Source organism: Sardina pilchardus, chromosome 6, assembly GCF_963854185.1.
Source record: "Sardina pilchardus chromosome 6, fSarPil1.1, whole genome shotgun sequence".
NCBI lineage: Eukaryota > Metazoa > Chordata > Actinopteri > Clupeiformes > Clupeidae > Sardina > Sardina pilchardus.
In genome coordinates this window covers 7,984,372-8,000,333 of record NC_084999.1, presented here as the reverse complement: position 1 = coordinate 8,000,333, position 15,962 = coordinate 7,984,372, and the positions used below count along the sequence as shown (strand labels likewise).

The 15,962-nt window shown below is 40.7% G+C and overlaps 3 protein-coding genes across 5 annotated transcripts in view; 2 read left to right on the top strand and 1 right to left on the bottom strand.

Annotated features, from left to right (window-relative positions):
* LOC134083484 (collagen alpha-6(VI) chain-like) overlaps positions 1-7,178 on the top strand; it is a 29,936-nt gene extending 22,758 nt beyond the window's left edge. The window contains exons 35-41 of the mRNA XM_062539808.1: positions 92-185; positions 1,199-1,876; positions 2,839-2,944; positions 3,467-3,642; positions 4,080-4,250; positions 5,431-5,475; positions 5,729-7,178. Of these exons, the coding sequence (XP_062395792.1) occupies positions 92-185; positions 1,199-1,876; positions 2,839-2,944; positions 3,467-3,642; positions 4,080-4,250; positions 5,431-5,475; positions 5,729-5,901 (1,443 nt within the window). The 3' untranslated portion in view covers positions 5,902-7,178. The remainder of the gene's footprint in view (positions 1-91; positions 186-1,198; positions 1,877-2,838; positions 2,945-3,466; positions 3,643-4,079; positions 4,251-5,430; positions 5,476-5,728) is intronic.
* The window catches only part of LOC134082513 (collagen alpha-1(VI) chain-like), a 79,315-nt gene that overhangs the window by 60,698 nt on the left and 2,655 nt on the right, over positions 1-15,962 (bottom strand). The window lies entirely within an intron of this gene.
* The window catches only part of LOC134082512 (collagen alpha-6(VI) chain-like), a 32,337-nt gene continuing 26,799 nt past the window's right edge, over positions 10,425-15,962 (top strand). For all 3 annotated transcript variants that reach the window (XR_009939632.1, XM_062538273.1, XM_062538272.1), the window contains exons 1-7: positions 10,425-10,465; positions 11,668-11,748; positions 11,876-12,484; positions 12,832-13,392; positions 13,553-14,218; positions 14,582-15,145; positions 15,255-15,812. Coding sequence is in view for 2 of the 3 variants with exons in the window: in XM_062538273.1 (XP_062394257.1) it covers positions 11,682-11,748; positions 11,876-12,484; positions 12,832-13,392; positions 13,553-14,218; positions 14,582-15,145; positions 15,255-15,812 (3,025 nt within the window). In the remaining variant the exon portion in view is untranslated. The remainder of the gene's footprint in view (positions 10,466-11,667; positions 11,749-11,875; positions 12,485-12,831; positions 13,393-13,552; positions 14,219-14,581; positions 15,146-15,254; positions 15,813-15,962) is intronic.

Below are 15,962 nucleotides of genomic sequence, written 5' to 3'. Positions count from 1 at the left end.
GTCATCAAATTCAGGCGCTCGGACTTCTGGGGGTTTCACTATAGGAAAATTGCCCTTGTGTATTAACTAAGGACTCTTTGATCTTACACAGGCTGATGAAACCCAGAGTTTTCTGCTGAAACTGGTGGAGACTGGAAAAGAACGCCAGCAGACAAATGACGTTAAGAGGTGTATAATATGCTATGGTATGTGAGATTATTTATCTTATACATTTCATTAATTTATCTCATTCATTTAATATATTAATTCATCAATGAGTTCATTTCATTAACGATTTGTCTCATTAATTGAATAAGTATGTATTTGTCTGTATATTTACATTCGTTTCATATATTTATGGCCTGCTAAGATTAATAGTAGTTTAAATTAGGCCTCAGCAGTTAATTGAAATTTAATTTACTTTAAATTAAGTATCTGCCCCGGCAGTGGCGCAACTGGCTGGGGCACCTACACCGTACGCCGGCGACCCGGGTTCGATTCCCACCCCGTGGTCCTTTCCAGATCCCATCCCGACTCTCTCTCCCACTCACTTCCTGTCATTCTCTCTACTGTCCTGTCCATTAAAGGCATAAAAAGCCCAAAAAATAATCTTTAAAAAAAAAAATTAAGTATCTTATAACTAGTATTTCATATAGCTAATTTGAGCAAATACTTGGACACTGGACAATTCATGACAACCTATTGTTAGCACACACAGTACCTTCACAGCACCCAGTCATCACACCTTTGATTCAATATTGTAAAACAAGAATAGGTGAAACTATCCAAGGCCAACAGGTGAATGTTTTTTAAGTAGGGTTCAGACCAAAGATTCACGACGAGACGAGACGAGCCGAGCCGCGACGTTCTAAAACCTTGCTACTGCGGCTAAACATGTTGAATGCTCTGCGACGGCTTGCAACCACATGCAACTTTTAATTCATACAGCTGCAACTCAGTCTCTTCGCGTTGGGAATCTTTGGTGTGAATTGGGCTTTAGAAGCACTGGACATCTGAGTACCAGTGAGCCATATAGGTTCAGATTTATGTCCTTATATAGCATTGTGACAGTGATAAAATTGGACTTACTGTACTGGTATATTTTAGAACAAATTATTATAATATCAATGTGAAAGATGGTGCATTACGTAGACTAACCTTCAGTGGCTGACAGTTTTTTTTGTTTTTTTTTACGTGATTCTCTTTTGACTTATTTCAGATCCTTGTAAAAGAGATGCAAACTGCACCAATATGAATCTGGCTTCAACTCCTATCCGATTGGACATGGATCTGGCTGTGTTGGTGGATGGGTCACGCAATGTGCAAGCAGACCAGTATGAGGGTGTGAAGGAGCTCCTGGGTTCAATGGTAGAGCAGATCTCTGTGAGCAGCCAGCCATCCAGGGCTGATAGACAGACCAGAGTTGCCCTGTATCAACCAGTTCCTAGCGCATACAGGCCCACAGCAGGACAAGTTCCTGTCCAACAGGAGTTTGACTTTACGAGTTTTCAGAACAGTAGTTCAATGAAAAGCCACATTTTACAGAGCATGCAGCAGCTTGGTGGTACCTATGGGCTGGGATACGCCGTGGAGTGGGTCATCACAAGAGGCCTCCTGACGGCCGCAAAGTCACGCAAGAACAGAATGGTTCTAGCCATTGTTGGTGGGGAAACAAGCCAGTGGGATAGAGCCCAGCTTGAATATGCCTCCAAATTAGCAAGTTGTCAGGGCGTGGTGCTGTTCACTCTGACTGTTGGGGACACCTTCAACGCCACTCAAGTGGAGGAGCTGGCCAGCCTACCGTTGGAGCAACATATGGTCCATCTGGGACAGGTGAAGAAAGGAGAGCAGGAGTACGCCACACGCTTCTTGAGAACCTTCCTGAGCTTCCTTAAGAGTAAGGAATCCCATATGAGAGAAACAATACTCTTTCTTGCTTTTCTAGTTACACCTATACAAACTCACCTTTGGGCTTTCTCTCTGTATTTAGTACGCTCGTTTGTAGTTTTTGATATGTTCTCAGCAAATTAAGGCACTTTTTTTGGGAACGAAAACAGCTTGCGGCAACTAAAGACGCTCATTTACTGTTGCACAAAGAAGTGCTTTAAAAGTACACTATGCAAGATTTCACCTTTATAAAGGCAATTTTATGGTAAATTACTGTAACTTGTAACAGGCGAATCGCTCACCTGGCATAGCTATACAGCACAGATGTAGTGAGTCACTCTCTACTGAGAAAACCAGCCATGCAACTTCCGAGAGCGGTAGTCCACCAAATCTCGCGAGAATCATGAAACATAGACGTACTGTAGATATAGCTGTTTGGAGATTTTGCCTGTTGTTAATCCTTCACCTCCGCAACAGAAGCATTTGCATTGTGTGCAGCCGGGATAAGCCGTGAGAAGTTTGCTATTTACAGTAGCATTCAGCTACATTCATAGAGGGAGCTCTACAGTTGCCAAAAATATCTAAACCTGCATAGTGTACCTTTAATAAAGGTGCGGTGAAATGCATTTTTAAGTGGGCAAAGCCAAGTCTAAGTGAATAAGTGAAATGTTTCCACCAAATGTGGGCCCAATGCTTAGTCTCACTCAAAACGTACAATTTTACAACTTGAATTTTATTGATTAGAAGTGTATGGTGAAAAAAAAGCAATTTGTACACTTTGTTTCATTTATGTTGTTGTTTTTAAGTGGAAGAGTTTTTGTATCTTGCCTCCACATCTTGCCTGATTCTGCCTGGCCCACATTAGCGGGCCTGTAGTGTTGTCCCCATTGAAAGCTCTGTGCTCATACTAGCCATAGTGTTGTTTGCAACAACGTTGCAGTCATAATGGTGTGGATGCTTGTACTCACACAGGGGAAGTGAACACATACCCTCCGGCAGCCATGAAGCGGATATGTCGGGATTTCCAGCAACAAAACCAAGGGGGTGTTCTTGAAGCTGCAGAACGCCCTCTTGAACAGTAAGAGTTTGTTTTCTAATCTAAAGGATATATTTAAGCAATAAGCCCCGAGAGGCCGTGGGTTATACTGTATAATCGAACAGCTAAGGGGCGTTGTTAGGCACGACGCAAAGCGGAACTATCCGTTTTAGAATTCTCCATAGTTCTGTGTGACGTGTCAAATGTTTTTTGGCCAATGTACAGACCTCCAGCGCTTTGCAACTTTGAATTTGCACCATCTCCACCATTAAGGTATCCCTTAGGGGTTGCTGGTATTGCTCGGAATCAAGGTGTGAGTCAATGTTATGAAAACCGTGACGCTATGTTCATTGTTCAATTCTGAGAAATAGTGTTTGCATGAGATAGAAATATCTTGACACTAAATTACCATTGTTTTCATAAGCAAGATGTCAGTGCAATTGTAGGCCACCACCTGTTTGATATCAATATTTTGTTAATTCCTTGCTAATATTGGACTATTTTTTTTTTTTATGGGTATCCACACCCAAAGATTAAAATTAAACCCATGCCCCTTTTCATCAGGGTTCCTTGGCTAACAACCACCAATACCCCGCAAGTTGTGGAAGAATTCACAGAGGGGGTAGAAGAAGTCACAGAGGGGGGAGAAGAATTCACAGAGACGGGCCTGGACCAGACGCAGACGCAGCCCACCCGAACAGATGAGGGCCAGCAGGCCGCTGGGCGCGGAGACTCTGATGGTACCCTTTCTGCTCATCGCATCATTATTCAACACCAGGCATTGTAGGGAAGCCATCATGTGCTCCCAGAGCGTAACTTAGTCTAAACATCTGTGCTTTAATTTCTTGAATGCGAGCGAATGGCATGAAACAATTGAAAATCCTTTAAAATCATTATAATGAACACTAAAATGCAACTCAAGACGTGTGACAAATTAACACACCAGTAATTTATCATAAAATGATATAAATGAAGATAAAAACTAAATGTGGAAAAACATAACAACTAAATGACACATAACATCACCCTTTTTCACAAAACAGGTCTGTTCTGGAAGGACTAATTGTCTGTTGCAAGTTTTACCTGATTTGCACGTCTGTTTTGCCCTAACACCTAAACTGGTCTGTTGCCCTGCATGGCGTTAGGAGGAAAGTAAACATGATTGTCTTGCTTGCAGCTCAGTGTGAACTCAGTTTGGACGCCGGCAGATTTTGTGGAAAGTATGAGCAGAGGTGGTATTATAATTCAGAGATCGGTGCATGCTCGCCCTTCTGGTACGGCGGTTGTGATGGTAACAGCAACCGGTTTAACACGGAAAGTGAATGCTTCGACACATGCAGTGAATACAGTAAGTTGATTGCCTCCCGCCCCGTAAAAGCCACAGTGACCTTGTATCTTGTCAGATGTTACCTCTCAATAACACATTTTGCTTGATAACTTAACAGTAATTTCCACAGTGCTGCATGGTGATTATTATCCCATTACACTAACATTATTAAAATCATGTTAAACTGTTAAGTAAATAATAACTAATAACCTTGTAATTATTATACTACTGTCAGCTGAATTTCCTGCAAGTTGAGAAATTAGTTGATATGTGACGGAAATAATTGATGGAACATCTAACAGCAAAATAACACAAATGGCAACAGTGGTGTAAGTGGGATAATGGCATTACCACCTCAAATGGGCATTATTTTTTGATAACTGAGCGCTGAACATCTAAAAAGTATATGGATAATTCTGTTTCAAATCAGATAAGGTTGTTGCTCCCCAATCTCAGATTTTGTTGAAATCATGTCCATGAGTGGGCCCCAAAACTGAGGACTAAGGAATATTTGTCCTATGTCTCTGATTCTTTTCAGACTTTATCACTTCATATGGAAAGCAACGTTTGGCCATTAATATTTTGAAAATAATAAATCATAGCCATTTGTCAGTACGACTGAATCATTAAACGTTTGTATGGTATGCTTTTTGTAAGGCCCTAGAGTTGGGCAAAAAGTGTGACATTTGGTGTGAATCATTATTTTTTCGAATTAATGTTCGAAACTTTTACCATTTCAATCTTAGGAAAATGGCCCAAAAATGCGTTCACATCTTTTTTGATCTTTAATGTCTTCATGTGCATTTGCTGTGGAGAAATAAGTACTGTATTGTATTTGCAGAAAGTATCTCAATATCACTAGATTTGCACTTTGCTCCAAATCAAGAGCCATATACAATAAATGGGCATGCAGTACAAACGTTTAACGGCCTGGTCAGCCTGAGAACATGTTTGTCTTCCATCCAGTTTTGGGCAGACTTGGCCTCCAAGATCTGGAATTTTTGAGAGACAAAATTACGAAAGATCAAGGATGAAGTTACAGGTTTTTATGGAGACTGAACTCTGTGTGATTTGACACTGAATGCCCCATGTAGCAAAATTACCCTTTTCTTTGATGAAATGATTTAACTCTACAGCACATGATTTAACTCTTCTGTTCTATTGATGTGAAAAATGACCGATATCTGGTTTGTACACACAGACGTAGATGTACATCAACAGAAAGAGGATTCAACCGTAGTGCAAGGTAGTAAAAGAAAAAAAAAAAACTTTCTCAGCTGGTGAACTTAAAAACCCTTTAAAAACATCTTATAATAATTATAATAATTTCATAAAATGAACAAATTCTTGAAAATACCAAAATGACACTAAAATGACATACAGTGATAAAATGTGCAATTTGATATTGGCAATAATGATGTGCGATGGCACTTCCACATATCCAAGTTTGCTACTTGAAGTGTAAACATTTGTTGTGTTCTTTTATTTCCCTTTTACAGACGTGTGCAACCTCAGGCAAGATGAGGGAAGCTGTCGACAGTATATTCTGAAGTGGTATTATGACACAGTGCAAAATGAATGCCTTCAATTCTGGTATGGCGGGTGTGATGGCAATGGAAACCGTTTCGAAATCAAAACAGACTGCGAGGCCCGTTGTGTGAGAGCGCGTTAATGGGAAAATAATAAAAAAGTAATTTGAGGACTCATACAAACATTTTATGTTATAGGTTTTAGCCAAATGCCCTTACAAGTGGTGCAGTACCATGTATGTATAGTTTTATTGGTCATTGTTAGCGAACCGTTTCTTGGGACCATGGGATTTTGTACGGCACAAGCCTGAGTGACAAGTAAATATTCTTCCACTTCTACACCAACAGTACTTCCACATCTACAAGATGTTGGATCTCTAATCTATTAAGCAAATTATAATAATAATTAAAACATTATGAAAGGCATTCAGCTCAAACCATTCAGCTCAAACAGTGACAAGCATGATTGTAGTAAACTCATGTTGAAAACAACATGAATGTCATTTTATAGGGCTTTCCCAGTGTCTCCACAATGTTTGCTGTCTTCACCCTGCACTGACATTGTTCCATAACTGTGATATTGTCATTTTTGTGGTCATCTGGAACATAAAAAGTACACTTATGTACTTTTGTAAAGATCGGAGCAATACAGTTAAAGTGTACATGAATACCTATTACTCTGAACTGGAGTATGGTCATTGCTGAGTTGAAATGACATAGCATTCTGTCAACTGCCTCGAATAAGTATTTTTGATATCAAAGATCAACCTAATATTGACAAAGTGACGCTATCTTAAAGTTGAATTTCAGCTGGTACTGTTTTTTACGAGAAATGTCTGACATGTGACTGTTGCCATAATTTCCTGACTGTTGAAGATGTGTATGAAAATGTGTATGAATTTCTATATAAAAAAAAAAAGAAATGTCAACTTGAACAAAGCCTTGTCAGGGCTTGAATGTTAAAGGGCTGTTCACACCAAAAAAACGATAACTATGACGATAACGGCAAGGAAGTATCGCTATCTCGTTATATAAATGACAACGTCAACGCATAACAGTAAAGACATGAAGAGCGACATCATCGGGATCACTTTTGATTTTGAGAACAATAAAAAGGTGACAGCGAATCAGAATCCATCAAATTTTCAGTATCACATTAATCAACACAAGGATAGACTTTCTTTATGTTTGGTTAGTGTGGACGCTCGTTATAGTTACAGTTATCTTGTTCTGCTATTGCTCCTGGTGGAAATGGCCCTTACAGGTTAGGTGAAGGGGTTTAAATCAAGAGATAAATTTGTGGAGTTCTGAAATTGAATGACAACAATTTCATCCAGTAAGTTTTTTATACATGTAATGCCGATTGATCTGGTGCTTGATGTTTTAAAGAGAATTAAAGAGAAATAAAGAATCAAGATGATTTTACGTCCTCGTTGTCTTTATATGGTGTTGTTAATTTGCAGAACTGTATTGTTTTTCAGCTGAGTGGAATTGGTTGCACAGAATGATCTACAGTACAGTATGTGCACATTAACTGAGTGGTGTTGTTTGCCTTGACTCACATATGAACTTCAGTCACATCCCATTCTTAATCCATAGGATATAATATAACATCGGTCCACCCTTTGCAGCTATAACAGCGTCAACTCTTCTGGGAAGGCTTTCCACAAGGTTTAGGAGTGTGTTTACAGGATTTTTTGACCATTCTTTCAGAAGCGCATTTGTGAAGTCACACACTGATGTTGGATGAGGAGACTGTCTCTCATTCTCTGCTCTAATTCATCCCAAAGGTGTTCTATTGGGTTGAGGTCAGGACTCTTTGCAGGCCAGTCAAGTTCATCCATACCAAACTGTGTCATCCATGTCTTTGTGGACCTTGCTTTGTGCACTGGTACATGTTGGAACAGGAAGGGGCCATCCCGACCCCGAGCAGGGCTTGGTCCCTTATAGGAACTCTGAATGCTTCAGCATTAACCAAGAGATTTTGGACAATTTCATGCTCCCAACTTTGTGGGAACAGTTTGGGATGTGACTGATTACAATGGATTATGTGATGACAGAATAGGAGTCTTGATGTGTATATGTGTGCATGTGGGAGGAGGGGGGGGGGGGGCATGAATTTGTTGGAAGCACTCCACATCCTGTTTCCTGTCTCTAGTGTCATTATAGCAATTAGGGTAATTACAATGGTGGCACAGTGTCGTTGCCATGGAATGCACCTCCTCTGTTTATGTTCACTAATCTCGGGGCATTTGTATCATGTTGATCACATACCTACAGTACATTATATCTATCACGTAGGCACTACTGTGCTATGGCCTAAATCAAAGCTAAGGACTCCTCCTCAATAACTGAATAATTAAGAGAAGCTGCAAACAGGTCTGCAAATGAGGAGGAGGAGAAGGAGGAGAGGGGGGGGGGGGGGGGGGGGTGTCTAGAGGACCCAAAAGTTGAACAAACTGGTGTCAAATGTACATAAAGCGGCACTGTAACTCTAAACAACCACCTTGTCTTGAATGTGGCTAAAACCAGGGAAATGGTGATAGACTTTAGGAGGGCCAGGCCTGAGCTAAATGCCATTTCAATACTGGGTGAGGAAGTGGACATTGTAGAGAACTACAAATATTTGGGAGTTCTAATTGACAATAAACTGGACTGGAGACACAACACTGAGGCTGTAAGAAAGGGCCAAGCAGAGTATTTCCTGAGAAAGCTCAGGTCTTTCAATGTGTGCAGAAAAATGTTGCAAATGTTTTATCAGAGTGTTGTCGCAAGTGCAATTTTCTTTTCTGCCATCTGTTGGGGAAGTGGCATTACAGCCAGGGACACTAACAAACTAAACAAGTTCATAAGGAAGGCTGGATTTGTGTTGGGGTCAGCTCTAGAGCCCCTGGAGTTGGTGGTGGAGAGAAGGATGCTGCACAAACTTTTAAATATATTGGACAATACCTCTCATCCACTACATGATGTACTGGTCAAGCAAAAAAAGTGTTTTTAGTTGGAGGCTACGCCAACTTAGCTGTAAGAAAGACAGATTTAGGAAGACTTTTTTACCCACTGCAATAGCACTTTATAATGTCTCCCTTCTGGGCAGAGAGAAAGTAATAACATTTTAATAAAATAAAATAATTTTCTGCATACGTATGTTTGTATGTTTTTGTTGAATGTTGTGTTTGTATTGCTGCTGAAACACTTTAATTTCCCCTTGGGGATGAATAAAGTATATCTACTGTATCTATATATCTATCTATGAAACCCTCCAGTTCCTGCAAATAATATGGAACTGCTCAGTCAGGCTCACCAAGTATCCTGGTCAAACTTGATCTGACCACGGCCTTATGGCCTGTGCAGACTACACGATTTCAGCCCGATTTTGCAATGATTGTGGCTGCCCATTGTCCAAATATTCAAAGTTGGGAGCGACGTTCGAAGGAGGAAGCGTAATGTAATGTGACATGTTCAACCACCCGCAATTTATTGTCTGCGACATTCTACGACGTTACGACCAAAAGTCTAGCATGTCAGAATTTTTTGGGAATCTCCTTCGACTCCCGTGTTGACACTGACACTGTGACGTGAGATTCTGATGTTGTAACATCCATGAGTTTCGATTTAACAATTTAAATCTACAGTATCTTAATCTGACAACAGATGGTCAGAATCAGCTTTATTGGCCAGGTTTGCGTAAATAAACAAGGAATTTGTCTCTCAAGTCAGATGCACAAAGTTTATATAGGTGTGACCAGATCACAATCACTAATTCAATGGCGTGATTTTGTGATCACACGTTGTGCGCTGGGTGCAAAAGGGTTGTTCTTATGTTTCTTAAAGCAGAGGAGTTGGCTGCTTACATGTCGTGACAGCGCGTCTTCAGCTGTGTTTTATATGCACCTTTTTAAAGTTGTGCAATGTGCACAGGTCACTCCAGTGATGACTTGAACTGTGTACTTGCCGTTTCAGGTCTTTCTTGGCCATTGGTGTAATGATTTTTAGAGGGTGTAAGACAGTGATTTTTGGATCATGTGCCAGACCACACCTTGTCATTAATTGCCACACCCTTGGGCGCAAAGTTTAATAAAAGTGGTGAAAAAATCTTCACTTTATTGAATAAAAAGAAGCCTCGCATCATGCTTTCCACCACCTTGCACCAGGTGCACGATAGGGTGCTGAGAGTTTCAACACTACCGAGGTCAAATGCAATTTAATAATTTATATCCTGTGTCAGAGCAATATTGTGTGTGTGGTGTTTTTCTTGCATCAAGGGAATAATTATTCATGTCAGACCTCAAACTGTGACATTTACTTTGGGGCCTATTTGTTAAACATTCATTGGAAAGTCACTTACAGTATGTACCTTAAGGTAACTCTGACCTAAGGCATTTGAGTTCATACTGTTTGTGGTCATGTCTGGTCATTTCGGATTGATTTTGGTCAATTCTGATTAAAACACTTTTCACCTTTTCACCAATGGCCATATGCTGTAGCCAAGAAACGGTGTGTGTGTGTGTGTGTGTGTGTTTGTTTGTTTGTTTGTTTGTTTGTTTCTGTGTGTGCTGTACACAAGAAAAAAAAATGTAATGAGCTAGGACAGTCCAGGGAGAGTTTTGGGCACACCCAGATGTCAGGATCCGCCATGCCAGGGCAGCATATGATCTGAGGCAGTGGAGCAAGATAGGTGATCTCTACTGGACTCTGCACGGCTCTGATGTGAGTATAGCTACCACATTTATGTTCTCTTTTGGTGCGGCATGAATCAAGACAATTTAATGATACATGGTGCACGGAGCAGTAAAGTCCATGACAATTTGGTGTTGGTAACCTTTTGCAAAGCAAAAATAATCTGTTATATGTGAAATAAAATTACTTTCTTCAGGAAAGACACTGCAGAGAGTGGTGGTGGTCGAAGCAACAACTGGTCTACGTAAATTTTGTGGCTCTTATCTTCTGTCGGACTGGAAATGTGTTTTCTGATGCATTATCTTATTTTGGAACAATTTTTTATTCCCATTTCCACCCTAAAGCCAGTGAATATGAGTGATGATGTATATGTCTAAAAAAAAGTCTTATTGTGACACTGTTGGTGTACAGAAGGACTGCAGAGTTCCCAGCTATGGTTGATCAATCCATACATAGAGCATGCTGCATTTTCTCACTATAGACTGAATGCATTAAACCTGCAGCTTGATCATGTTATCACATGTAGTCTCGCTGCCCTTTAAACTCTGTACTCCACGACACCCAAGAACTGTCCCAGTATCATGTAATCATGGGCTGAATTGAATACTTGTGGAGGAAAAAGGGCTGATTTCATGGACATGACATGCAAGATGTGTGAATGTGACCAAGAGACACAGCATGCTTATCAGAGAGAACTGTTCCCTTCCCTGCCTATAATTGCCTTAGGAAGGAAATGGTCATAGACAACAACCCAATTGCAAAAGCGGATGCACAGAAAAAAAACACCCCACGGGATTAACTTGATAGTCCTGACTTTTCTTTTTTTTTACAGTGGGGTTTCTACGTCATAATTGATGTTTATTTATTCTGCTCCCTACCCTGGATGGCCCATAGCAATCAGAATCAATAAGATGGAGCCATGGCAATAGGCAATCTAGTGATACACCTGGAAGATACCTTCAGATGTTGACCAATCAGAGCAAAGTCAATTATGCAATTATGTATGTATGAATATGAAATGAAATGCACAGCCATAAAACCAACCTGTGCTTAAGGTTTGTTAGAGCATTCAAGAACATCATGGGGAAAAAAAACAAAAAACCCTGCAGACTTTCCAAAAGCTTCTGGTGGAATGTTATATGATAGAATATATGTTATATGATAGAGTATATGGTTTAACTCATTTACTTAGAAATCCAGTAATTTCCATCTTTACAATGTTCATATTTCAGGATGCGCTAACAAAATGGCACTACTTCTCGTCATCATACTGATTGGGTCATGTGTCTCTGTCTGTGCAACAGAACAAAAAGGTTGGTTCTTTCATAAGATACTGTAAATGTCTTATGATGTCTGATAAAAGACGCCATTCATCACAACTAATTCAACTGGGATCTTATTACATCAATATTTATTATCCGATTCTCTTCATTCTTCCAGTATGTACGCAGGAGGCTGTGGCTGACATTGTATTCCTGGTTGATGGCTCCTGGAGTATTGGAAAAGAAAACTTCCGGGAGGTCCAGGCTTTCCTCCACACTCTAGTTGACAGCTTTAGTGTCAGTCCTGATCGAGTCCGCATTGGCTTAGTACAGTATAGCAACTCCCCAAAGACAGAATTTCTCCTGAACACCCATCAACATAAACAGGAGATTCTCGCGTATATCAAGAGATTGCCTTACAAAGGGGGTGGCACCATGACCGGTTTAGGACTAGATTTCATTCTCAAGGAGCAATTTACTGAGCAAGCAGGGAGTCGAGCGAGACAGGGCGTACCGCAGATTGCCGTTGTCATCACAGACGGTAGATCACAAGATGACGTGGAGCCACACGCAGATGACCTGAGGCGTCGTGGAATCATTCTGTACGCCATCGGCATCAAAGATGCGGACGAGGAGCAGCTGAAGGAGATTGCCAATGAGCCCCATGACCAGCATGTGTACAGCGTCTCTGACTTCAGCGCTCTCCAGGGCATTTCTCAGAACATCGTGCAGGTGCTGTGCACCACCGTGGAGGAGACTACACGCCAGATAACTCAAGCCTCACAAGGTTTAGTGCCCAACTGACATACTGTAACAGTAACAGCTCAATGGTTGACTCCATGTGTTCTTCTATAGTGTAAAGTGCTCTTTAGTGTTTTACTGCTGTAGTGCTTTCAAGGTAAACAAGGAACATTTGTTTCATACAGGGTTACAGTAGGCCTACTTGTACAGTATGCTATTTTTGAGAGTAAAATGATTATATTTCTGCCATTAAGACCTTGTATCAGATTATATTACTTTATTTACTTTACTGTACATAACAAGTTTGAATGTTTATTTATAGTATCATCTTAGCTGAAAATACTTAGAACCTCTATAAAAAAAATCTTTAAAAATATATTTTTTATGTTACAGAGTTTGCTGATGTCTTTTTTCTGGTGGACAGTTCAACACAACCTCAACAGTTCCAGATGATCAGGTCAATTCTTATTCAAATGGCCAACCAACTCAATGTGAATATCGATCAAAATCGCATGGGACTGGCACAGTTCAGTGATAACACCAAAGTAGAATTTCTTCTGAATGGCTACAAGACCAAAGAGGAGATCCTCGCCCACCTAAAACGTTTCAGACTGGAAAGGGGTGGAGCACGGAACATCGGTGCCGCTTTGGAATATACCCGTACTCATTTTCTCACCCCAAAGGCCGGAGCCCGCCTGTACCCGGGCTTTAGGCAGTACCTGGTTCTGATGACGTCGGGTAAATCAGATGACAGTGTGTATAGGCCATCGCGTGCTCTGAAAGACCAGAGTATTAATGTGATCACCGTTGGGTTTACTAATGCTGACCCCCTGGAGATGCAGATCATTGCGACAGAATCGTCAATGTCTAAGACTGTGGGACAAAATTTTATGCAGATAACACAAGAAATAAACTCCATAATTACATCTGAGGACACGCTCAGTGTTGAGGATGGTAAACAATTTTATACATTTGCTTAACAGTTAATTGATATATTCTAATTATTCTATTACAATTCTGCATGCCATCTGCTTATAATCTAAACTTTGCTATGCTATGGTGCTCATTAGTGCAGCTCCGCAGTGTAACTAAATCATAAACATCTTCATTTCAGAATGTGATTCAGCCACAGTTGCAGACATTGTATTCATCATGGACCAATCCAGTACCACAGAGAAGGAAAACTTAAAATATCTGCGCAACTTTCTTTATCGGATTGTGGCTGGTCTGGACATCAGCTCAAACAAAGTGAGAGTGGGTGTGGTTCTATACAGCGATACACCCAAAGCTGAGATGTACTTGAATACTTATGGGAATAAACAGGACATTCTCCATCACATCAGGAGATTTCTATTCTTAGGGGGTACAATCAGAAAGACTGGAGAAGCACTGACGTTTGCTAAGAATGTTGTGTTCACCACAAAGAGAGGCAGCAGACAACGCTATGGTGTACAACAGTTGGCCATAGTCCTTACATCAGGACATTCTGTTGATGATGTCAGCAATGCGGCGAAGGAGTTGCGCCAGTCTGGGGTTAGAGTTTTCACAGTAGGGGTGAAAAATTCCAACACAGCAGAACTGGAGCAGATAGCTTCCTATCCACCTCAGCGGTTTGTGTTCACTGTGGAGGATTTCACAAGACTCAGCAATATACAGAGAGATCTGAGGACAATCATTTGCCATGAAATCAGCAGAATCCATCAAGGCCTTCCTGGGGTGAAAGGACGTCCTCCAGCAACTAAAGTATATTCCAGAACTCAAGAAATAGTCCCCACACAAGGTGGATACCAGAAACACAGTACTGTACAATACAGTACTACTAACTTGATTTTAGAATGTTTAAATTGTATTATAAATTAGGCATACAGTAGGTTTGCTGTATAGGTGAATTTAACTTTTAGATTTTGTATTTTGTATTTTGCCAATCAAGTTTAGCAGTACTTGTGTAGAGTTATCCAGGCATATACTGTAGATGTATGGGGATTTAAAATGCTTTACAAAGTGGGGATAGAATACATGACTAACTGTAAAACCAAATCATTAATGCAATTATCTGATGCCGCAAAAAGGTGTCCTACACTTTGTCACATTGAAGAAACATACTGTAGGTACGTGTAGTCTAATTTCTATGCATTTCCCATAGGTTGTCTGCAAACAGAAGAGGCAGACATATATTTTCTGATTGATGAGTCCGGAAGTATCAGTAATGAGGATTTTCCACAGATGAAAAAATTTATCTTGGAATTCCTTCTTATGTTCCACATTGGGCCAAAGCATGTTCGCGTAGGTCTGGTGAAATTTTCCTCTCAGCCCAAATGTGAAGTCAACCTGTTGCAGAGCAAAGACAGGCTATCCTTTGAGGCTGCGGTGGATAAGGTTTACCAGGATGGGGGTGGCACAAATATAGGGAAAGCAATACACGAGATGCAGTCCCTATTTCAACAGGCTGTTGTGAGTCGACCGAATCTTGAAATCCCCAGGATCTTGATTGTAATCACTGATGGGAAATCACAGGATGATGCAGAAGGACCAGCAAAGGTACTGCGAGAACAAGGAGTCATCATCTACACAATAGGAGTCAAGGGTGCAAACAAACAAGAGCTGGAAGTGATCTCCGGTGATCCTGGAATGACTTTTATGGTCAACAACTTCGATGCTTTGCTACAAATTAGACATGAAATTATCAGAAAAATGTGTTCCAAGGAAGGTGAGATAAATGTTTTGGACTATTCATTTACCTTCCTCTTTGCATCAATATGTAGTTAAGAAGGCATTTCCCACATCTGTAATCAGTCTTTGCACTATTTCTTCCACAGCATGTACTGACATGAAAGCAGACGTCCTCTTGTTGGTTGAAAGTTCATCTATTATTTCCATGGCAGACTTTGTGAAGATAAAAATGTTCATCGAATCTCTTGTCGACAGGTCTGTCATTGGGCCACATGCTCTCCGCATGGGTTTGGTTCAGTATGCCACACAACAACAATTAGCATTTAGTCTCGACACCCACTATAAGAAAGATGAGTTGCTAAAGCAAATTAAAGCCATGTCTCACTTGGGCGGTGGCACTGAGACTGGCAAAGCTCTCCGGTATGTTTCCCAGTTCTTTGATAGGTCAATGGGCGGCCGTCCTGGAGTCCCGCAAATCCTGATTGTCGTATCTGAAGGCAAGTCACTGGATGACATCGCTGATGCTGTTGACGTGTTGAAGCAGAAGGGGGTCATCACCTATGCTATTGGCATCGGCAGTGCAAACAGTAAAGAAATGTCAAGAATCGGTGGCGGCATAAAGAACAAATACTATTTCTTGAAGAATTTTGATAGACTGCGACCATTACCAGAGACCATCATGTTTGACATCTGTCATAGCGAAGGTTTGTGACGAGTTTCTCTTCATGGTGACAATAAAGTGTCTAAAATATGGTGAATCTTCATTCTTCTATGGATTTATAGTTGCTAATAGTGGTTGTAATATTTGTAGTGGTTAAGTCAGCATAACTAACGCCCCTCATTCAAGCTTTACT